Source organism: Sinocyclocheilus anshuiensis, unplaced genomic scaffold (assembly GCF_001515605.1).
Source record: "Sinocyclocheilus anshuiensis isolate Anshui unplaced genomic scaffold, SAMN03320099.WGS_v1.1 scaffold166, whole genome shotgun sequence".
In the NCBI taxonomy this organism is placed as follows: Eukaryota; Metazoa; Chordata; class Actinopteri; order Cypriniformes; family Cyprinidae; genus Sinocyclocheilus; species Sinocyclocheilus anshuiensis.
In genome coordinates, this window is record NW_015546050.1 from 1,718,597 (window position 1) to 1,742,662 (window position 24,066).

Consider the following 24,066-nt stretch of genomic DNA (forward strand, 5'->3'; position numbering starts at 1 on the left):
ATGTACAAGTTATGTCACAGTAACACAATAACAACTAATGCAAGTAAGCTAATAAAAAAAAGACTTACTAGTGTAATTGATATCCTCCACTGGATATCAAGCCGGCGCGTTCTTCTGAGGAAAATCCAAAGTTCTTTCTGTCTTATTCCTCTCAGCGCGTCTTCTTCCAGAAGCGAAGTAGCCGAGATGAACTTGAGGAAAAGTCTCGCTGCTTTGTTTGCTGTGATGTGGGCGTTTACATGCGCGCGTCTCACGTGGACGATTGTAAAATCAAAAGCGCGATCGCGCGTGGGCGTGATCTAATTAGAGATAATGAAGGCAGACGGCCAAGACTTGACATCGCGTTGGTTTCATACTGATTACTTTGGCACATAATATTTGTTTTTGGCATGACTTACTTCGTTTAAATGTAGACATGTCAAGCTTTCTATAGATATATCTCTCATGTGTGTGTGTCAAATATTTGGTGAGTTTCAGTTTCAATAGCAACTAATGCAAGTAGGCAAATAAAAAAAGACTTACTATATCCTCCACTGAATATCACGCTGGCGCGTTCTTCTGAGGAAAATCCAAAGTTCTTTCTGTCTTATTCCTCTCAGCGCGTCTTCTTCCAGAAGCGAAGTAGCCGAGATGAACTTGAGGAAAAGTCTCTCTGCTTTGTTTGCTGTGATGTGGGCGTTTACATGCCTGTTACATACATGTTTACATGACTATTGTAATATCAAAATATCAAAATATCGGCGCGTGGGCGTGATCTAATTAGAGATAATGAAGGCAGACGGCCAAGACTTGACATCGCGTTGGTTTCATACTGATTACTTTGGCACATAATATTTGTTTTTGGCATGACTTACTTCGTTTAAATGTAGACATGTCAAGCTTTCTATAGATATATCTCTCATGTGTGTGTGTCAAATATTTGCTGAGTTTCAGTTCATTTTAGTGAGGCATTTCAAAGAGATATGCGCGGAGAATGAGACGGCTAAAAGCACACCCTGTTCATTTTCTTTATTTTGCAAAAGCACAATGTTTTGTTGATATTGTGAGTGTACACAAATAAAAGTAGACCCTTTACAGATTTAAATGCTGTATTACTCTTATATGTACGATCACGTATGAAGGAGCATTTATGTTCTTTTCGCTGTTATAATTTAAATCTGCAAGTGGTGCCACCGGCGCCACCGTGGACCCCAGGAGGTTCCTGTCTGCATTCCCAACCAAGCACCGCTGAGTTACTTATTATAAATTAACTTTAATAAGTTTGGGATTATCAACCCAAATTGGCTCAAATCAACATCTCGATTACATATGTAACCCTCGTTCCCTTATGGAGGGAACAGAGACCTTATGTTGTGACGACATTAGGGGTCTTACTTGGGAGGCCCAATCACCTCTGAGTTTAAGAGAAATGGCCAATGAAAATTGGAGAGCGGATTTTGCATGCTCAGCCTTATAAGATATATAATGTATATACTGTATAAGATATAGGGTATATAAGGTATATAAGGAAGCATGCATCCACTCATTCATGTTTATGCTAAGGAGCCGAGATCGTGTCCCAGCACTCAGCAATTGGTTCAGGGTTGTGGCAAGGGTACATAATGTCTCCGTTCCCTCCATCAGGGAATGAGGGTTCCCTATCTGTCGGTCACTACGAGTTATGTTGTGACAAAATTAGGGTTCCTATGGAAAACGCCACAACCACTAAACGCCGTTACAATCCGTGGCACTGAAAATGCTGGCAAGCCATGGTGTGTTAAACAAATATAGATACAGAAGTCGTAACCTTCCCAACTCCCCAGAGCAAATTCACTGACCTTGGTGCCGAGAGGGGCCTCGCTGCTGGAGAATGCCTCCTCTCCACCAATAAGCTGGCGTGTGATGGGCGTTCTGGCACACTATGGTTGCCATCGCATCATCCAGGTGGATGCTGCACACTGGTGGTGGATGAGGAGATCCCCCCTCACAATGTAAAGCGCTTTGAGTGCTTAGAAAAGCACTATATAAATGTAATGAATTAATTAATATTATTATTATTATGTTGCTGTTCCGTCCACAGAAATTCTTTAACTGAAGGAATTTCAACTTCTTTCTGGAAAAAGACTTGCTTCAGATCTTTTCCTGCTTTTTCTCAGCAAGTCTAAATGAAAATGTTGGGGAAGCGAGACTAGGTCCAAGGAATAAGGCCACTACGGAGACCACATCCTACCCATAGGGAGGTGACATGTGGCGATAATAATATGGACTGACCCCAGGGGGGCAGTACTACATATGGAATAGGTTTCAGAGTTAGGTCCTACCTGAGTAGGGATGGAGCTACTACCAACAGAGACGGACAGAGTTGAATCTGTCCAGGAGAAGACACGGGTTTACCATGAGGGAAACCTTACCGTGGAAGAATACACATCTGGGACTACCCACAGGGAATCACACAGATGGGACACCTAACCCAGTACAGAGCCTGAACGAAACTCCAGGCATGCTAACACAAATACTGGGCCTAGCATCAAACTCCTCCACTGAGTCTGACTGCTGGTTGGTGCTGGAGGAATGCGCAACCAGGGTTCGCCGTCCCAGGGACTCTACTGGGAGAGAGAAAGGCGCTCGCATCCCTTGTAAGGGGGAATGGCGCAGCAAGCGTGACACCGAGCCAGTTCTTCCTGCCACTTACCTATTACCCACGGGAAGAGACTGGCTCTATGCTTAGGTTGTAGAACCTTGCGAAGGTGTTAGGTGTCACCCAGCCCGCTGCTCTGCAGATGTCTGTTAGAGAAGCGCCATGCGCCAACGCCCAGGGGGAGTCTACATTCCGGATGGAGTGAGTTTTCATCCCCAGGGGCCACGGCTCGCCTTGGGATTGGTACATTAGGGCGATGACATCCACTATCCAGTGGGCCAACCTCTGCTTGGAGACAGCCTTCCCCTTCTGCTGGCCTCCGTTGCAGACAAAGAGCTGCTCGGAGCTTCTGAAGCTCCGGGTATGGTCCACGTATACAGTATGTGCAGTGCTTATATGGGACACAGCAACACCAAGCTGGATCTTCCTCCTCCGGTGCCAGCGCTTGCAGGCTCACCACTTGGTCCCGGAAACCAGTCAGCGAACAGACTCTTCAAGGCATTAGCTCGCCTGGTAGAGGGAGCTCTGGCTTGAGTGATAGTGTCTACCACGCCCGGTGGCAGATCACTTAAGTCTGCTGTGTCTAGTCCAGGAACCACACGTGGAGGTTCCAGAGGTCTGGACCCGAGTGCCATAAGGTGCACTGCCCCTGAGAAAGAAGGTCTTTCCTCAGGGGGATCCACCAGGGAGGGGCTGTCACGAGGAGCATGAGTTCCGAAAAACAGGTCCCCCAGAATGTGGATGGTGTGCAGCGATTTGAGCTGCGTCTGACTCCAGAGGAGGAGATGGTGGGCAAGTTGCGACATGCAACTTGATCGTAGACCTCCCTGATGGTTGATGTACAATGCAGCCACAATGTTCGTTCAGACCAACACATGTTTGCCCTGCAGCCACGGCCAGAACCGCCGCAGAGCTAGAAGCACTGTCAGCAACTCCAGGCAGCTGATGTGCCAAAACAGTCGAGGACCCGTCCAGGACCCCGAGGCTGCCTGCACATAGCATTTAGCACCCAGGTCAGGTCAGGTCGACTGCTGCAAACAAATCCTGAAGTTGGATGCATCTGAGGATGCGCTTCTGAGTCAACATCTTGAATGGAAGCTTGTGAAGGGCCTGATTCAAGACTCGCTGATCCAGGATTGGCCGAAGGCTTCAGCTTAACATTGTCAATAGTGTGCAGCACAGTATGGGTATCGTTACCCTGCTGAAAAAAACAATAAAAACCATCACAGAAATCCTTATGATTTCCATTAAAACAATTACAAAATTCCTTTTTGTAGTGTGTTTTGGGCAGTGTGTTCCAATAGGAATTACTGTTGTTCTATTGTTTCCCATCTGCCAGATTACATCCCACCAATAGAATCCATCAAATACCAGTAGACACCATTATAGTTTACATTAAAGCCAATATAATTCCCATTATAACCCTTAAATCCATTACATTTTCTATTGTGTTTTGGGAGGGGTTCTATTGTTTTTTTTTCAGCAGGGAATATTATAATGGAATTACTACTTTTACAGAATTTACTTAATTACTGAATTTCACAGGAAAGATTAGTTTATTTTGTGTAAATAAAGAACTGTATTACTTTAGTCAATTATTAAAGTATTACATAGGTTACATAGGCTGATTTATTCATTTGTAAGTATTTGGGATTTTAAGAACAAGTGGAAAATGTGCTGAATGTTTAATTTCATCCAAGTGAAATTAGCAAAGCAGTTAGACTGAATTTACACTTGTTTTAAACGAGGAGCCAGGCGCGAGTTGACACAGTTTGCGCTCGTGCATCAAGCCTCGTCGCGGCAGAGAGGAGCGAGTATGAGAAGCATTCAGAGACACATGCTGTGTGTGCGGTCTTCTGAATTGGGAATAGCGAACATGCATAATAAACTTCTTTCAAATTAGAATCTTGGGGAGATAAAATGTGCAAGATAACGTTCATGTACTAATAAAAACATCTAAGATTATATCTTTAATTCTCCAGTACTGAAAGCAGAACCGATACGGGAGCTCTTGATATGTGTTGTGACACAGCTCTTGCAAATTAACGTTACCTTTTTTGTTTGGTGTCTGTCATTTAGAAGCCGAAGTAATCTCATATTACATACGTTTTTCTTTAGTATTCATCTGCATAGCTATCGATCTGACCCTGTAGATGCCATAATCACACACTCTCTCTCTCCCGCCGCTTTCTGTTTTTTTTTTTTAATGGTGGCTAGAGCAGTGCTGATTGGGGAGAACGGAGGTGTGCTCACTCTGTTGGTTAGTAAGACTGCCATTCAAGGCTGGCTGTTATGCATATGCTCTGGAACAGAGTAATATCACGTCCACATCGCAGGCTTTGCGATTAGCAAACCACAACGTCTCAAATCGCGATTGCGATTCGATTTCGATTAATCGCACAGCCCTACTCGACAGTGCCGCCAAACAGGCCAGCCTGTCAAGAAAGCCTGTCTTAAAAAAAAGTGCACTTTGTCAGCGTCTCTCATCTCGAACAGATTGAGCCAGAGATGCGCTCTTGGACCACCAAGGTGGACATCACCCGCTCGAGGGACCGCGCCGTGACTTTAGTCACCCGGAGGGCGAAGTCAGTCGCCGTGCACAGCTCCTGCAACAACCTCGGTTCAGTAATACCCTCGTGCATTTGTTTGAGTGCCTTGGCCTGGTGGACCTGCAAGATGGCCATGGCATGAGTCGGCTTGGCCCGCAGCACTGTAAACTAGAGGTCTGCCCCTGCAAAACCCGACCAGATTTCTTGCGACGTGGGATTACATTTCCGAATAAAATGCGGTAGTGGTCGGTAACTCTGGTGCGATTTGAACGGGAGCGGGCGGTCTAACAATATCCCATTCCCGACGTCCTTTCAGAACAGCATATCTGCGCTTTACTCACTCTTATCGACCACCAGTACAGCCTGCGCTCAGGACTGTTATGCATGTGCTGCATGCACGGACCAGTGCTTTCTGCGTCATGTATTTTATTTGCGGGGTCTGTGTGCACAGCACGTGCTAACGGTCCTCAGAGCAGGCTAACCGGTGGTTAATATACGGCCATCAGACAGAACAGGCATGTTGTCGATGAGTGACAGAGCAAAATAAAGATGGCAGAGCAAAGTGTGGATGGATACAACCTACATTCTTATTTTTTTTCTCTGCGACACTTTTTCCTGTTGTGTTGACAGCAAAATGTTAAACGAATTGTATCTTGACAAGACGAATAAAACTAAGAAATGCAATTTTTGTACAACCTACATTTTTATTTTCTCTGCAACACTTTTTTCCTACTGTGTTGACAGCAAGATGTTACACGAATTTTGTGTATTGACAAGACTAATAAAATAAATACAATTTTGTGCAGACTACACTTTTATTTGTTAGCCTATCTCTCTCTTTCAGTAGCAGAAATTTAAATGTGAGATTCTGGTAAAGAGATCTAAATTTAGCGGGAACGGTCGGGTCGGGAAGTAAATTATTCTAAGCGGACAGCGGGTGAACAAAGAGTGAATATATCGCGGGAGTGGGTGGGTGCGGATTATAACCTTGTGGGAGCGGGACTAAAAAAACAGTCCCGCGCAGACCTCTACTGTAAGCTTTGGCAGCCAGAGCTGACGTCAGCTTACAGATTTTGGACAGGAGATGCAGACAATTCCTCCAGGTGGCAGCGTTTTGGAGGCACATATGCACCACAACCGCTCTTTCTGCCTGGGGAACGTCAACGAACCTCCTAGCTGCCCCGCCATTGAGGGTAGTGAGGACGGAGAAGGTCAAGTAGTGGCTTCTGGCCGTAAATGGGGCCTTCCACGACTTTGTGACCTCCTCATGCACCTCCGGGAAGAAAGGAAGTGGGGCAGAACACAGTTGTGAGCTGTGCTCCACACCGAGAAACCAATCGTCCAGCCGTGAACGCTCAGGGCTAAGCAGCGTATTTGCCTCCAGCCCGATGCTCACAGCTGCCCAGGCAATCATGCCCGTCAACTCTGGGTCCGATTTGGCAGAAGCCACAGCACCTAAGGGGGACAGCCCTGCCGAATCTTCATCTTCAGAGGATGATAGCCTATACCCCAATGCTTCTATCGACAACTGATCCTCTGGGCGATCTCTGAATGAAACGCTGGGACTGCCATGAGAAGGGTAGTCAAGTCAAGTCAAGTCACCTTTATTTATATAGCGCTTTTAACAATACAGATTGTGTCAAAGCAACTGAACAGCATTAATTAGGAAAATAGTGTCAATAATGCAAAATGACAATAGTAAACACAAATTTTTCAGTTAAAGACAGTTCATCATTGAATTCAGGGATGTCAACATCCAGCTCAGTTTAAATAGTATCTTTGCAATCAAGTCAACGGTATCGCTGGAAATGAAGTGTCCCCAACTAAGCAAGCCAGAGGCGACAGCGGCAAGGAACCAAAACTCCATCGGTGACAGAATGGAGAAAAAACCTTGGGAGAAACCAGGCTCAGTCGGGGGGCCAGTTCTCCTCTGACCAGACGAACCAGCAGTACGGAAAAATCAATTTAAGACGTAATAAAACAGACGATGAACACTATTAACAGCAATTATTATATGATGCAATCAAACTTATAGCAAAATGTGGTAGTTCTGTATGTTGTTTCAGGGTTGGCATCATCTGAGGTCCTCTGAGGGGTTGGCATCATCTCTTCTCAGGTGTTCCTCAGCTTCCTTACTCAGTAGTCTCAACCTTCTCAACATTTCGATTTCAGCTAATTAGTTTGAGTTGACACAGACATTTTAGTAGTAGTAGAATTCATAGTATTTTATTATCAATGTGTCGATCATCACTCCTAGCCTATAAAAAAAAATGTTTGATTGACTAATGTTTGTAAAAAGTTTAGTTATGCTTTCAAATCATCACATATGAGTGTATCTTTTTGAAAAGCTGTCATTTTGTGAAGATAAGCATAATCCAAATCGTTCATCATTCACAATGGTGAGTAAACTAAGAAAAAAAATAGTGATTCTATATTGACAAGGTGTGCCAAGAGAGCTGAAGAGTAATATCATTTTGTGTATGTTTCATGTCTAATTTAAATGTTAAATTAATTCACTACTCTTTCTTTGGACGACAAACATCACTCATCCAAACATCAATTCTTATCCCTAATAATAAATAAATATATAAATAAAGGGAAAAAAGAAATCATATGATATTGGTTTTAATATTTTTGGTGTATGAAGTTAACAAAATGATTACAAAGCATATTATACAATTTTAAAAAGGAATATTGGAAGTTATTGGAATATTTGTGTGTTTGTGATCTTTTGCCAAAGAATAAACATAATATGGAAAATTTTCAAAATGTGCAACACAGCAGTGTTCCTGTGGAAAAGCAGACAGTATGTCATGCTGACACCAAATGTGTTTTATATGCAACAGGGAGCACCCTTTCCCCAGCCCCAGACCTTGACTTTTCTAAAACTACCTGTATTTCTCTCTCTTTCTCTCTATTCCTGAACAGTTTGAAATACAAAAACTCAGAATCTACTGTGACCCTGAGCAGAATAACAGAGAAACTGCCTGTGAAATACCTGGAGTTGTGAGTACCAGAATCTTGGATGTTTCTGTTTTGGCCCATTCAAATATGTTCCACCTATTAATGTCATATTGTATTAAGAGTGACTTGACATTTAAAATATTTTATCTTATTACCGGACAATTCTGTCTTTAAAAACTGAGAAGTAAAACAGTAAACACAGAGGACTTTGTTCATTTATTTACTTTTGTAATTCTTATAATTCCAGTCCAACATGTTTTGGAATGATTTTAATGTACTAATCTTATCTAATCTGACAAAATAAAAGAATCTTTTCAGTTTCATATGGAGCATGATATTTGCTCAGAACCGTTTATTAGAAAGTCAATCACATCTTTGTGCAACACTGGCTTTGTCATTGTTCTCAGTTCACTAACTCAATTTGCTTGACCTGGCACTATTTTCCAATCTCTTTGAGACTCAGTGTTTAGAGATGTAGGGCATTTATAAACACTGTGGCAAACACTTTATTTCACACAATTTTCCTTTTCTGCTTGCACATTGCAGTAAAGCCTTGCACCTCTAAGCTTAGTTATGGTTTTTGACCTGGCCCCTTTATGTATTTTTGCTCCTTTTATTTTTAGGATGGAGAGGTATGTACTTTTGAAGATGGCTTTGCTCGCTTTCAAAAGTAACTGCTAATCTCATTTTGAATCGCAGAGGTAAGATTTGCCTCATGTTTCTTTGGAGTGTCTAAGTATTGTCATAGCTGGAAAAATCTTGCAGTGGACTGTCAGCAGCTTTGAGAATGTATGGCTGAATGATGCTGGTCTGAACCTTCTCACTGACAAAAGCATTCAGTGAAACTGCTTGAATAAAACTACTATAGCAGCACCATGCTACTCTACTGTACTTTAAAGCATGTCATAGTACTATCAAGGTACCATGTCCAAAAAATCATGATAATATTATGATACTTTTTGGTGTATCATATGGTGGCTTCGAGTTGGCATGAAACTTGAGATTGTCTTTTCTTCCCTATTGTGAAATATATTTCAGAGTGAACCGGCTTCTTGAACGAGAGAAACAATACAAATAAAAATAGGGCATGACTTGATCTTGCCATCAGGAATTGATTGGATCACTGTTGTTTGCTAAATGCTATGATCTCATGTCAGTGACATTGCTGGAGGGGAGGGATTATTGTCCTGCACTCATGCCAGTGCAGAAGTCATCAGAGTCAGAGAAGAGATGTTGTTGTGAGGGGAAGGAAAAGTTATTTTGATTCAAGATTATGTGGGCACATTCATAAAATAATAATAATTAATACATGAATAAAACATTTATAATAAAGTGCAATATTCCATTAAAATAAAAATGGTTTATTTTGATTTCATGCTGACTTTAAAGCGCCTAATGTCAATGTCAGGTTCAACAATTATGTCATGCTGTATTTCAAACGCTGTCATTTGGCTATTTTAGAACTACTGGGCCGTACTCCTGAATGATTGAATAACTTAACCAAAAAGGCTGCTATGAACACAAAGAGGAAATTATGTCTGATGCTTTATGTTTTATGAAATGCACCGTAGTAAAAAAAAGTTTTGTTGATTTTTCTTCAGTGTGCTAATGGACCAGGTGACATTGATCACTCCCCAGAGCCATGCATCTGTCCACCTGGGCCACCTGGTGCCCCAGGAATTAAGGTACAATAGTCTATCCCTCAATCCCTTTGGTCAGTTTATACAACAGAACAACTTATGTAATCTCTTCATTACATAAAAAGTCATTGCATTGCACATAAAAGTCTCCAAAAGTCAAGTTTGAAGTTTATAAGGTCAAGCCAATGCTTGAAAACACATGCTGCTTTTCAGCAGGTGATCACAGTAAAATGTCCCTGAACAGAATTCTAAATAGTTTGCGGAAATATTTCCTTGACTGCATGTGGCGATTAAAAGAGTTACACACAGATTGAGTACATTACTGAACTGTAATTTATACATTTTAATTTATTCAGTATTATTATTATACCGTTCATTTTCACATACATCATTTTCTCATATAAGAGGCCAAAATAAGTTCTTACATCATGCAAAGCATTCATGAGAGAAAAAAAGAAGAAGTAAGTGCCTTAAAAGGGTTCATGAAATGAAGATTTTTATATTATTTTTCACAAGTTTAGTTTATAAAGTTTTTTTTTTTTCACCAAAAAAAGATCAAATATTTGTAAAAGAAAAAAAAGAAAAAGGATAATTTCTCCATCTTAATTTTCACCATGTATTTCTAATGCTCTGGGCTGCATTTCCCAAAAGCATTGTAAGCCTAGGTAGATCGTAGAGACCATTGGTGGCAATGAATCTACAATCAACTTATCTCACAATGCTTTTGAGAAATGCAGCCCTGATCTTTAGGAAAGCTATGCAAAGTTTTTGGAGTTGCGGTTTCTTTACATCCACTGACACAATAGTGTCTGAGTTTGACGGTCTTACTTCACATGTTTATCCAACAGCAGTATTGCTCTTGTGATTGATGGACAGACATGAGTTGTTCAGAACACACCTCATTGATTACATACATGATGGTGCATATTTAAGTGTGTGTCGAGGGGGAAACTGTGACGTCACGATTTTCCCAATTTCAAATCCTGCTGTTTCAAAGGGGTTGAAAATAATTATTAATATTTTAAACTGTTACATACATCTTATATGTGTAAATATCAAGAACATTCTGATTCTCCATTTCATGACCCCTTAAATGCTTGAAAATGTTGTTGTTTTTCCAAACTAGCTGTTACCCATTGGCAAAGATACAAAAAGATAGATATCTATTTTTTTGTAATGAATCATAATTTTGCAATTAAATTATGTTAATAATATTTACAATGCATCATTTGTACATTCTCTAGGGAGAACAGGGGAGAACAGGAGATCCTGGTCTACCTGGCTCAGCTGGTGCTGATGGTAAGCCTGTGAGTACTACACAGTTTAATACAACCTCAAATTAACTTGAGCACATATCGTGTTCAATGCAGTATCCAGGACTGCAACATGCATTATCTTCCCCACAAGTGTGTTAGGATATAACTGTCCATGCATTCACCATACAAGAACTCTGCTGTTTTAATTAATTTAATTAATTTCATTTCAAAGTAAGAATGTTCAACATTTTGATCAAAGGTTGATGCTCTTCACTGTGTGGTCACAAGTCAATAAACACAGAATGGTGCCCAGATGTCAGAAATCATTACGAAGATGTTTTTTTTTTTTTTTTACATTCTTTTCTAATTTACTTCAATTTCATACATTTATTATTCTTATTTAAATGTATAGTATATTGTTAGAAATGTTTTGGTTTAATTAGTTAAAATTGAATGCTGAAATGTGATTAATGACCTAATCAAAATCTTAAATATTTCTTTCTCACTTTGTCATAATGACAAAAAAAAGAAAAAAAGACTCCGATTTTTGCACCTGCAATGTACAAATAAATAATAGGGGTGTAATGTCACAATTTGATCCAATACACACAATACTGATCTCACAATTAAATGGGATTTTTTTTTTTTTATTGTTACCTCTAAGACATCATGTTAAGACATACAATGATAAACAGGTAACAAAAAGTGCTGTTTATAAAAATGCTAAATTTGGTATTACATCAGGTATGAACTTAAATAGACTTGGCCTTTTTCCTGGTCACCAAATAAGCAGGGCAATGCTGACACCAGAATATAAATATTAATTATTCTGCTTAGCTGAAAATACAAAATTATGTTAGACACATATGCTCTGTTACAGACTACATACATTTTAAAATTTAAAATAATGTACATTTTTAAAAAAGTATTGTCGCATGTTGTGAGCCAGATATTATTTTGTACCAAGACCAGGAAGAACAGATCTCATGGTAAGAAACTGGCTCAACCTGGACATTGTAGAACCTCAAAGGTATTAGGTGTTGCCCATCCCGAAGCTCTGCAGATGTCTGCTAGAGAGGCACAGTGCGCCAATGCCAAGGAGGCGGATGGGACACAGAAACTCAAGGGCTGGGTCTGCCTCCTCCAAGAGATTGGTGGGAACTTTAGGCACGTATCCAGACCGGGGTCTCAGGCACATTTCGCTGACCAAAAATGCCTGCAGATAATGGCTATCACTGCCTTTGACAGACCACTTAAGTCCTCTGCGTCCCATCTAGAAGCCACACATTGAGGTTCCAAAGATCTGGACATGGGTGCTGAATTGTGCCCTGCCCCTGAGAAAGAAGGTTCTTCCTCAGGGGGATTCGCCAGGGAGGGGCTGTCAGGAGGAGAATCAGGTGGGAAAAACAGGTCCAGGTGGGTCAGTAGGGCACAACCATCAAGACCTGCTCCTCGTCCTCCCTGATATTGCACATATTCCCAGAATATGAATTGTGCGCAGTGACTTGAGCCGCGTCTGACTCCAGAGGAGGAAATGGCGGGCGAGTTGCGGCCAATTTCATACATTTATTATTCTTATTTAAATGTATAGTATATTGTTAGAAATGTTTTGGTTTAATTAGTTAAAATTGAATGCTGAAATGTGATTAATGACCTAATCAAAATCTTAAATATTTCTTTCTCACTTTGTCATAATGACAAAAAAAAGAAAAAAAGACTCCGATTTTTGCACCTGCAATGTACAAATAAATAATAGGGGTGTAATGTCACAATTTGATCCAATACACACAATACTGATCTCACAATTAAATGGGATTTTTTTTTTTTTATTGTTACCTCTAAGACATCATGTTAAGACATACAATGATAAACAGGTAACAAAAAGTGCTGTTTATAAAAATGCTAAATTTGGTATTACATCAGGTATGAACTTAAATAGACTTGGCCTTTTTCCTGGTCACCAAATAAGCAGGGCAATGCTGACACCAGAATATAAATATTAATTATTCTGCTTAGCTGAAAATACAAAATTATGTTAGACACATATGCTCTGTTACAGACTACATACATTTTAAAATTTAAAATAATGTACATTTTTAAAAAAGTATTGTCGCATGTTGTGAGCCAGATATTATTTTGTACCAAGACCAGGAAGAACAGATCTCATGGTAAGAAACTGGCTCAACCTGGACATTGTAGAACCTCAAAGGTATTAGGTGTTGCCCATCCCGAAGCTCTGCAGATGTCTGCTAGAGAGGCACAGTGCGCCAATGCCAAGGAGGCGGATGGGACACAGAAACTCAAGGGCTGGGTCTGCCTCCTCCAAGAGATTGGTGGGAACTTTAGGCACGTATCCAGACCGGGGTCTCAGGCACATTTCGCTGACCAAAAATGCCTGCAGATAATGGCTATCACTGCCTTTGACAGACCACTTAAGTCCTCTGCGTCCCATCTAGAAGCCACACATTGAGGTTCCAAAGATCTGGACATGGGTGCTGAATTGTGCCCTGCCCCTGAGAAAGAAGGTTCTTCCTCAGGGGGATTCGCCAGGGAGGGGCTGTCAGGAGGAGAATCAGGTGGGAAAAACAGGTCCAGGTGGGTCAGTAGGGCACAACCATCAAGACCTGCTCCTCGTCCTCCCTGATATTGCACATATTCCCAGAATATGAATTGTGCGCAGTGACTTGAGCCGCGTCTGACTCCAGAGGAGGAAATGGCGGGCGAGTTGCGGCAGCAATGTAGGCCTCCCTGGCAGTTGATGTATGCAATTGTCACTACCTGAAGCAATGGTCAAATGCTCTACAGCATTTCCCCAGTTGACCCGAAGCCCCAACCAACTGAGGTGCCAGATCACCAGGTCCCTGTGCAGAACAAATTTCGAGAGCATTGAGAATGCAACACCCACTTCCCTTAATGGGGCAAGGACAGCCTCCGCGATTTTGGTAAAGACGCGAGAAGACAGGGACAGCCCACAGGGTAGGACCTTGTACTGGTACGCCCAAACCTTGAGGGAAATCGAAGAAAGGACAATTGATGCACCCACAGAAGTGCAGTGCGATGGAGTGCTGGACCCTGACCCAGGAAGCGTTGTGTCCCGATTAAGGGGTAGTGAGTGCATGATAGCACTTACCGAGCTCCATGGATCATGCGAAGGAGTGGCTAGAGATGCGGGCTGGGAGTGATGAGGCTTTGCGGGCCAGGTGTGACCCAGAGACTAAGGTAACTGCTCTTTCTTAGAGAATCTGGCTGTTGAGACAGACAGAATAAAATGAAACAGAAGACTCTCCACACGGCTCTCCTCTGGGGAAAGAAGCAGTGTATTCATCAACTCCTGGAAAAGAGCAGCTCCCTCTCTATGTTGCCCATCTCAGGGCCTCTTATTTGCCTCATGGAGGGTGGGTTTAGTGGCAGCATGAAGGACAGGCTGCGTTGCCTTCCTACGGGTGGCTCGGTATTGGTTCTGGCCGTGCCAAAGCAGACTAGGGACCAGCCCTCGGTGGCCTGGTGGTGGTGGTCACATGCCAGGGCACAATGTGTTTGATGGCCTCCTTCTGTTTTTGGTCTGCCAAGAAGTGCTGGGCAAGTCCTCCCCATAAAAGGCGGCTTGGGAGATGGGAGCGTCAAGAAAGCGCAATTTGTCCTCATTGCACATCTCCGCAAGGTTCAGCCAGAGATGCCCTTCCTGGACAACCAGAGTGGACATCACATGTCCCTCACTGTGACCTTAGTCACCCAGAGGCAAAGTCAGTCACACTGCTTATACTTACTATGATATACTTGCAGGATGGCTATCGCATGCAGGGCGGAGACTGCCTGTCCAGTGGCGGACAAGTCTGAGCAGCTAAAGTTGACATCAGCTCACCAGCACTGGACGCAAGGCATGTAGGCAGTGGCATTTTGCAGGCAGAAGTGCACCTCAATCGCACACTCTGCCTAGCGAATGTCTGCATACTCCCTGGTGGTCCTGCCACCAAGGGTAATGAGGGTGAAGGAGGCTGGGAAGCAGTTTCGGGCAGTTTTTCCCTTTCATGACTTTATTACATCCTCATGCACTTACAGGAAGAAAGCCATCCAGCCACAAGCACTTGGGACAGGGTGGAGGACTCCACTCCAGTCCGATGCTCTTGGCGGCCCGGGAAAGCATGAACATTAACTCAGAGCGAGACTCCGACTGAGCAATCAGCCCAGAGAGGTGATGCTTAGCTGAGCCTTCATCCTCAGAGGACACTGACTCACCCTCCGATGCAGCAATTGAAATCCGATCCTCCTCGGGAGCCCTGAATATCATGCTAGATCGGCCTTGAGACGGACAAGCGGCATCACTCGGGAGTTCAATGGCACATGACGTGCGAGAGGAGTGGGAGGTCAATGGGGACTGGCCCAACAGAAAGCTCACACAATAATCCTCTGATCTCCCAGAGTAATAGTCAGCGTGGCCCTGGTCATTTCAGAGGGATCGGACTGAGTTGTGGCAGAGAGGACTCAAGCCTTCATGAGGTAGGCAAGTCATGATCGCAGCGTTGCCATGGTTGGGCTCTCATAACGAGAGCATAAACCATCCATAAATGCCATTTGAGCATACTTACAGCCCAGACATGTGAGACAGCAATCGTGGCCACCAGAAGAGGCCAAAAAAACAACAGCATCCAGAAACGCACGGATGGAGAGACATCTTTATGTTGCCCATGTTGCTCTTTTAAGGAAAACTGCTCTTTTATTTGCTGAAGCACCTGGGGAGAATCGCAAATACCAGCGAAACACTGCTAAATGCACTGTCAGAATCACCAGCAACAAGAGAGTTTCCACTTTTCTTCTGCTCTTTTCGAGGTGAATTGGAGTGTGATCGCTCAAACACGGGCAACCACTTGGCTCCAAAGCAAAATATTCATATTCCACTCGCCAATGTTCATTGGCCTTTTTTGTACTACTCAGTGGTGATTGGGCCTCCCAAGTGAGACCCCAAACGTCAGTGTCGACATAATGTAGAACATGACTGACTGAAAGGTAACTCCTGACATCTGGCAACCCCAAACATGAAAACTCGCAGGGGTCTTATTTATATATTTATTAGAAAACATAGAGAGATTTAGGATACAAAGATTTTTATTATTTAAACTACAGTTTAAGTTAGTCTTTTTTTGTGAATGATATTGCAAGTTGATATAGTCACAGTTTTCAATTATGTGGGTAAAAATAAATATTTTAATTTTCATATTCCTTTGAGAATTCATTTCTAGTATAGGGGCTCAGTTACACAAGTTTGAACAGTAAAAGCTTTTTAAAAACACTGGAGGAGAACACAGTCATTGTTTCCATAATAGTGCTACACATCTTGCCCAAGGGAGTGAAACTAGATAAAGCAGGAAGGAGTTGTAAATGGGTTTGTGAGCATTTGCAATTTTGCAATTTTGTCTCCAGATGAAGTTTTTCTAAGTATGAGTTAGTTTGACTGAAAAATTTGTTGAGCATGAATGATGAAAAACCCACTAAAGAGCTCTGAAAGTTCAGTGAATGTGCAATAACGCAACACCTGGATGCCATACTTGCAAGTCTTCATGCCTTTATGAATGTGTCCACATTATGCACATATGCCTGCTCGTCTAAACCATAAACAGCTGTTTTTTAGTGATGCACAGCGTATTTCACCTCATGTAATTTTATGATACTGATAGCATTTACCAATAACCAACAGTTAATGTTTCTAGCACAATGTTAAAGTAAACATTTCTGTTCAAGCTACCTAAATCTAAATATCTTTAAGAAGCAGGAAAATACGGCTTTTGGTACTAACCACCAATAAGGTAGAAGTAACTCTTAAACTTTTTTTTTTAATTTATCAACAAATGTTCAGTCAAAGGATGTGTTTTACCTATACTCAGTCAACAACATTTTTTTTTAAATAATGAGAAATAAAATTTTATGTAAGAAAATAATTTTCTGAACAATTAAAAATCCCCACATCAAAAACATGGCCTTTAACGAAGAAGTCAAGGGACTAAAATAAGTAAAGGGACACCAAAGTACTGAATAGCATGTTTGTGGAAAAACCTTTTCACTTTTTTTTGTGCAAATGTCTAAGGTCACTGTAAGGCTAACTGTTTAAATAAATAAAATAATTCTATTGAGGAAAATCTTATGAATATAGTGCCCTTTGAGTCTTGGCAACTGTATACAGTCATCTCATAAAAAGCAGCGAATTGTGAAACATTCTCACGTCAACAATATTTTTGATTCAAAAAAGAATGAATTTCAAAAAACAGTGGGGGCTATTTTATGTCTCAAAAACAAAGACATGAGTGTCATCATCCAGCAGGAGTCTGCACCGATCTTTCATGTAGGCGTGTTCAGATTGCAGACACTAATAATAAAGCGCATACTCAGGACAAATCTTCCAGACCTCTTTGAAATTTTCATATGAACGTTGTCTCATGAACTTGCTGTTATTTTTGAGTTTGAATGCATTACTGGCAGTTACCTGTATGCAATCACATCCAAGATTAGTTAGTTTCTGAAACTAAATAAAACACATTATTATTAACCTATATAGCAACTGATTAATGAGATTGATTTTTATATGTACAGTGCAATTATTTCAAGAGCTCAGGGTTTTTTTTTCTTAGCATTCTAGCTAGACACTAGATCTCCCGTTTATTTTGGACACTTTATTGCCCGTTTTGGACATTTTGTGTTTACTTTCTGTTAAATAAAAGCCTCTATGAGGCCTGACGCCACACCCACTGTGTCTGTCGTTTTCTCCTCCCGCCACACAGTACATTTTCATACTACATAGCAAACGAATAAGGCAAATTAGATTTTTCATTATATGATTCCTATACAATCTGGGAATAATTATAATGTGGGAAAAGATTGAAAGCTGTGACCTTTTTGTGTTGAGTTCTTCAAAACTGACCTTTATATTAATTTGCATGACTGTGGGTCAGACTAACATAAGACTCTTTCTTGATTGAAGGGTGTCCCAGGTTTTAGAGGAAGTCCTGGCATCCAAGGCTCTCCTGGCATGCAGGTATGAATGCAAGAGTCAGAAATGGACTTATAAAACCTCATACTACACTTGATCATGATACTTTTCTATCTCTGTTTGAGCAGGGGCCACGTGGAGCTGATGGACATAAGGGGGGAAAAGGAAGTCCTGGGGAAACAGTAAGAAACTATGATTTTTTTTCATCTGTCCCTTTTATCCCTAAATGTACCATTTTCATTGTGGCAACATATTCAGCCATCATGTATTCAAATAATGCTTTCATTGCAAATTTTTGCATGCAGATTATTTGACAAAATTACACAAGTAGGCTATGGAATGAAATTCAAGATTAATATGAAATAAAGCAAATTAATCGAAATAGTTTCCATTTTTTTGTTTTTGCTTACTGATCTAAATAATTGATATTTAAAACCAAGTTGTTGTAAGGTATTGTCTTATTGGTAGCCCAGGTAATCTTAGTTACCTGGATTAGTTTAGATTTTGCTTAGTATATTTAAGTTCAGGTAGATCAACAACTTATTTCACTGAATTTACTGAAATTATTATTTTTTTCACTGTGTGTGTGTGTGTATGTGTGTTTGTCTTTAGGGTGACAGCGGTATCCCAGGTTTACCCGGGCCACCTGGCAAACCAGGTGAAAAGGTCAGTTTAAAAAATAAGTGTTAAAAGATGTTTAATAAACACTGTTGATGGAATAATTTATTTGACCATTGCTGTTTTATCGCTGACAGTAAAATAGCGGGTACAACTCACTCTATGTAGGAACATCTTTCTTTTTTTTAAATTTTTTTCTGGAGCATTGCTCCAAGATGCTCGTGCAATTTTTTTAATTGGCCATAATCAGAGATATTTTGTCATTTTGCTTTAATTTAGTGGAAAATATTTTGGGGGGAATCCTGTGGAATGGATTTAAAATGTCGAAAAGGGAGATGATGACAGTACTACACTTTTAATTCCAATTCAAGGATTATCAAATTTGTCAAAATTAGTAATAATTGAACACGTGTGGGGTAGAAATCTGTGGGTGCTTATTCCATGTAGACCTGGTCATAATCTTCAGAGATGGTAGTATATATATATATATATATATATATTGTAGCGTCTGGACAAATCAAACACACAATTCCCTGTTACACAGGTCATCTAGACAAATACTAGGGCACAACTCTAGTCCTGAGCACCAAATAATAAGCATAATCTGAATAGAAATGCTCTCCTTTTCCTTTTTTACTCTTCTATTTCACTTGCTGAGAGATTGAGCCTGTTGGGAACCGTCAGTAAATTCTGAGTGATAATTTGACAATAAGAGTAGTCTTAAGTCATCAATCAAAACCCTGTTTACGCCCTTTTCAGCAAACATATGCTGACCCAAACCTATCTTAGCATTCACAGCTAAGATAATAACCTAATACTTCAGCTAAGCACACCTGGCAAAACCCTAGCTGTAAAACCTAGCTCCACACTCTTTTTTGATCTTGTAGTAGTCTCTAGACTTTACTCTCAACACAAGTTTGCCAAAATGTTGCAGATGCTCAGACTAACTGCCCAGAATGCAGACCAAAGAGGACTGCCCAGGTGTGGTGAGGAACACCCCCTACCATATTTATAATTAATTATAACTAGTTATTATTAATTATTCATATTTCCCCATGAGCTGATTCGCTACAATATATATATATGACTGATATTCAAAGTGCATATGAAAATGCTTAACTTGTCTATCACAAAAAAATCAAATTAGTTCTAAATGATGCTCTAAAAGAATGCTTAATTGATCTTTACCTTTTCATAGCGTGATGATGAGTTTGCATGTTTGCAAAAAAGTTTCTCAAACTTGGGAGTACTGCCTTACATTAGCAGGTTGCTAAGGTTATCAACACCTGCAGTGCTCTTGGACAAGCCTGGACCATTGTAGGTTGTTCATCATTATGCAGGCTACTAGCAGGTCAATATAATCAGTTCAAAAGTATAACAAAAGTAGGCAAGGCTTTTTGATGACAGAAGTTTTTCAAAACGCAATATGTAAATTAAGATCTATGATATCCTGTTTAACAGTTGCTATTTTTAATGGGAAACTGTAAAATACTTAAAAGTGCCATTAAATATGCTGTTTGCAATTTCAATTATGTTTGCTTGCTTCTGTTAGACTTCTGAATTAAACCGCCACACTTATATCATCCCTCAATGCTTAAAAAAAGCCTCGAAAGACGTGACGCCAACCCGATTGCGATAAACCCGACTGTGCAGGATAATTGACAGGCAAAGAACTTTTTTGATTGGCTAAAACTCAAGGGTTTCAGAGACGTTTTTAATTTCTCAGGACAACTGTTTTTTAGTCGAGTGTTAAACAAAAACCAGTTAAGCGCAAACCCCGCCGATCATATCCATACACGATTTTTTTTAAGTCTAAACTGAAATCCATGAATCCTCTGAACTTTTGTTGACAGGTGACGTGACTGAGTTGACCAGTGAAATCGGCTGCGGGGCGGGGTCTACGTGTAACTGATGCTGCGTCCCAATGTGCCTACTTATACTACGCCCTTTTTTGGTGAAGAAAAAGTACACACTTTTGAGTGTGTAGTAGAAGAGTAGGCAAGCTTTGGGACATACTATCACGTTATACAATAGCATCTTTAACAGACCGCTCTGTCGCACAGTTACATGCATCCTGTCAGTGTAAACTGGCCTGTCAATCATCGTATCACAGTTTATATCCTCCACATTTCATATTATTTAACTTCCTACCATATTGGAGAGAAAAGAAGTAGCACGTTGATCTGCGAGCCGCTGGTCTTCATGCGGAGAACTCTGCTAATATTTTCTGCATAATGATGCATTTAAAAGTTAACGAACAAACGGATGTTTATAAAAGTTTACATTGTTGTTGCAGATGAAATATAACACAGATAACATAAAAATATTTTATACCAGGTTAAATGTTGATTATTAGTAACTCAAACCTCTTTATCTACACCTCTCTACTTAACCGTCGGTCGCACACATCCATCATGTTTGTAGTTTTTTAACACTTTTTATTCGTGTTTGTAGTTCTCAACCAAATCATTCTTCAAAGCACAATGGATTGTGGGTAATATTAGCCATTAGAGTGTGCACGGATCCACACTTCAAAAATCGACCTGAAATAGTAGACCATCCTATTTGGGACTTTTGGCATACTCTTTTTAACATACTATGCTTTGGGAGACACTTATTCTAATCTCACATACTATTTAGGATTGATAGTATGAACATTGGGACGCAGGGTGAGTATCATTAGGTGTGTTCGACTTGAAGCGGCACTGCAAAGACCGATCAGTGTATGACATCAAAGTACCGCGAGAACTAGGCCCTGTCTCAAATCGCACCCTAAACCCTTGCGGTCTTCCTCTGAGGCCTTGTCCCAAATGGCACACTTCATGTGCACTTGCACTCTTGCGGACTTACAATGGCCGCCATGTGTGCATGTCCATTAAATCCACACTTTCATGATGTAATGCCGCTTTGGCTGTCGGGTAGAAGTCTACTGCGGGGCTCGCCTCAGTGCGGATTCGGCAGAAGTGCGCATAGAGGGCACATAGCGGCCGCAAAGCGGGACGCTCGCAAACACCCTTTTGAAAGCTAAAATGAAGATTGGGACACCCTACGGTCTCGTGGACTTAATAGACACACACACTCGAGGGCCATTGTAGATCCACCAGACCGTAAGTGCACATGAAGGGTACTCTCATTTCTTATTTGTGCATCCTCATTTCCTTTCCTCGCGTTCCGCGTGAAACAAAATAATTGCAACACCGTAAATAATGATAGCGGCATTAACATACAGTTTCATGTTATTTAACAACATTCAACATCATATATCCAGTACCCAGACACGTAATTGTACATTTAAATGCTGACAACTAAACACTATCGTAACTGTTTAGGCTAACGTAAGCCAGCTAATGATGCTATCTCATAAACTACATCATAATGCTATTCTTGATATTCAATAACTGACCTTCATAGTCATGAACGCTTTTTTTTAAAAACACTTAGGCTTATAATGTTTTAAAGCCTTAATTATTTCTCAACTCTACAGCTGTGCAGTAAAATTCACTTTAAAGATTCACTTTTCATTTATAAAGATGACATGAAAAAATATGGCAAAATTGTTTTTTGGCGGAAAACAAAGACTTTTAAGATGAAACTGACATGAAATTACCATTATAACCAATAGATGACAGCAGAGGATCATTCATTAGCAGTTGCCATTTCAACTCCCTATTGTTTTTTTCACGTTTTGCTTTTGTATTTATTATGAAATTACTAATATAACAAATTTTAGTACTTTTACTGTACTGAAGTATGAAGTATAGCAATTCCAGGAAGTCACAAAGCCTCACGTCATTTAAAAAAGACACCAACAGCCTAGAAGGGTAAATTATTTAAATACTATTATTTAAATACTACTAATACTAATTTAAATACTACTAGTTAACTACAAATTAAATAAGTTAATTATTAATGGTATAACAATGAAATAATATTGCATTAAAAGGGACATCGGATGCCCACTTTCCACAAGTTGGTATGATTCTTTAGGGTCTTCATGAAAAGTCTATAACATACGTTGGTTAAAATTCCTCATAAAACAACACCCTTTTTATCTTGTCAAAAACAGCTCCGTTCACAGCGACCCGTTTCGGTGCGTGTCTCTTTAAAGGGGTGGTTGATTGCGATTGAACTTTTTTAACGTTAGTTAGTGTGTAATGTTGCTGTTTGAGCATAAACAATATCTGCAAAGTTACAAAGCTGAAAGTTCAGTGCAAACGGAGATATCGTCTTTTAAATTTCTGGTAGTTTAATGTCTACAAAAACGGCTGGTAGGGACTACAACGAGTTACTTCCCGGGTTCGTGACATCACAAACCCTGATAAACCCCGCCCTCGGGAAAAGGCAGCAAAGGGGGCGAGGCCATGCAAAACATAGGCGTACCATTAAAAGCCATGCTTGCACAGGTTCTGCACGATCCCTTTCAATAATATCCTCTGCTTTTCAATCGGGCTCAAACTGATAATGACGCCTTGTTTACAATACAACCGGAGCACATGCCGCTGAGGAGAGGGGCGGGACGTTTAGACACGTACTAGAGGCGGTTTAGCCAATCACAACACACTGGGCTAGCTAACCAATAAAGATCAGCCCGTTTCTCAGAGAAGGGACAGAGCTGTGTGGAAATTAGGTAAATTATGTGAAAAATAATGAGTTTTTTTTAAACGAAGCATTAACACATGTTAGACTGCACCCCATAAACACAATCAAGCCTAGAAAAAAACCAGTGAACCACCCCTTTAAATGCTAATGAGCTCTGCTCACCCCGCCCCTCACTTCCATGGGAAAGGCGAATGTGAGACTTGTTTCTTCTGGAGGTGCAGCTGGATAATGAACAGTGGGTACTGATCCATCCTTGAGTTTGAACTTTTTTAGCAAAACCTGCCTTGAATTGTCACTCGTTCAGAAAGCAGTCTGGAGTAATATGCAGACATCAATGTTCCCTCTAATTTTTTTTCTTGCTGAGCAAAACTTTTCTCTATTGGGCGGACATTTCGGCCACCTGAGCAAAAACATTCTTTATACCAGACCTGTACAGCGCACACACAAAAAAAGTGTGTAACTTTTAACTTTAATGTGCTATTTGTATTTAATTTGACCCGTGACTAAATGATGTACATTTTAGGTTTCCTGAGAAAACGTTTTTTTTTTTACAGTATAATACACTGCCATTCAAAAGTTTGGGATCATTAATGTTTATTTAAGAAGTTTCTCATGCTCATCAAGGCTGTATCTATTTGATAAAAATGCTGAATATTATTTCACAAAATAATATATTTTGAAATATTATTGCAATTTAAAATAAAAGTTTTCTATTTTAATATACTTTAAAATATAATTTATTCCTATGAAGCAAAGCTGAATTTTCAGCATCATTACTCCAGTCTTCAGTGTCACATGATCCTTCAGAAATCATTCTAATATGCTGATTTATAATCAATGTTGG

General features: G+C 40.5%; 1 protein-coding gene across 1 annotated transcript in view; it reads left to right on the forward strand.

Moving 5' to 3' along the window:
- The window catches only part of LOC107699122 (collagen alpha-1(XXI) chain-like), a 64,461-nt gene that overhangs the window by 12,008 nt on the left and 28,387 nt on the right, over positions 1–24,066 (forward strand). Inside the window, exons 6-12 of the mRNA XM_016500295.1 lie at positions 8,095–8,172; positions 8,754–8,762; positions 9,732–9,815; positions 11,015–11,077; positions 17,997–18,050; positions 18,134–18,187; positions 18,618–18,671. Coding sequence (XP_016355781.1) covers positions 8,095–8,172; positions 8,754–8,762; positions 9,732–9,815; positions 11,015–11,077; positions 17,997–18,050; positions 18,134–18,187; positions 18,618–18,671 — 396 coding nt within the window. The remainder of the gene's footprint in view (positions 1–8,094; positions 8,173–8,753; positions 8,763–9,731; positions 9,816–11,014; positions 11,078–17,996; positions 18,051–18,133; positions 18,188–18,617; positions 18,672–24,066) is intronic.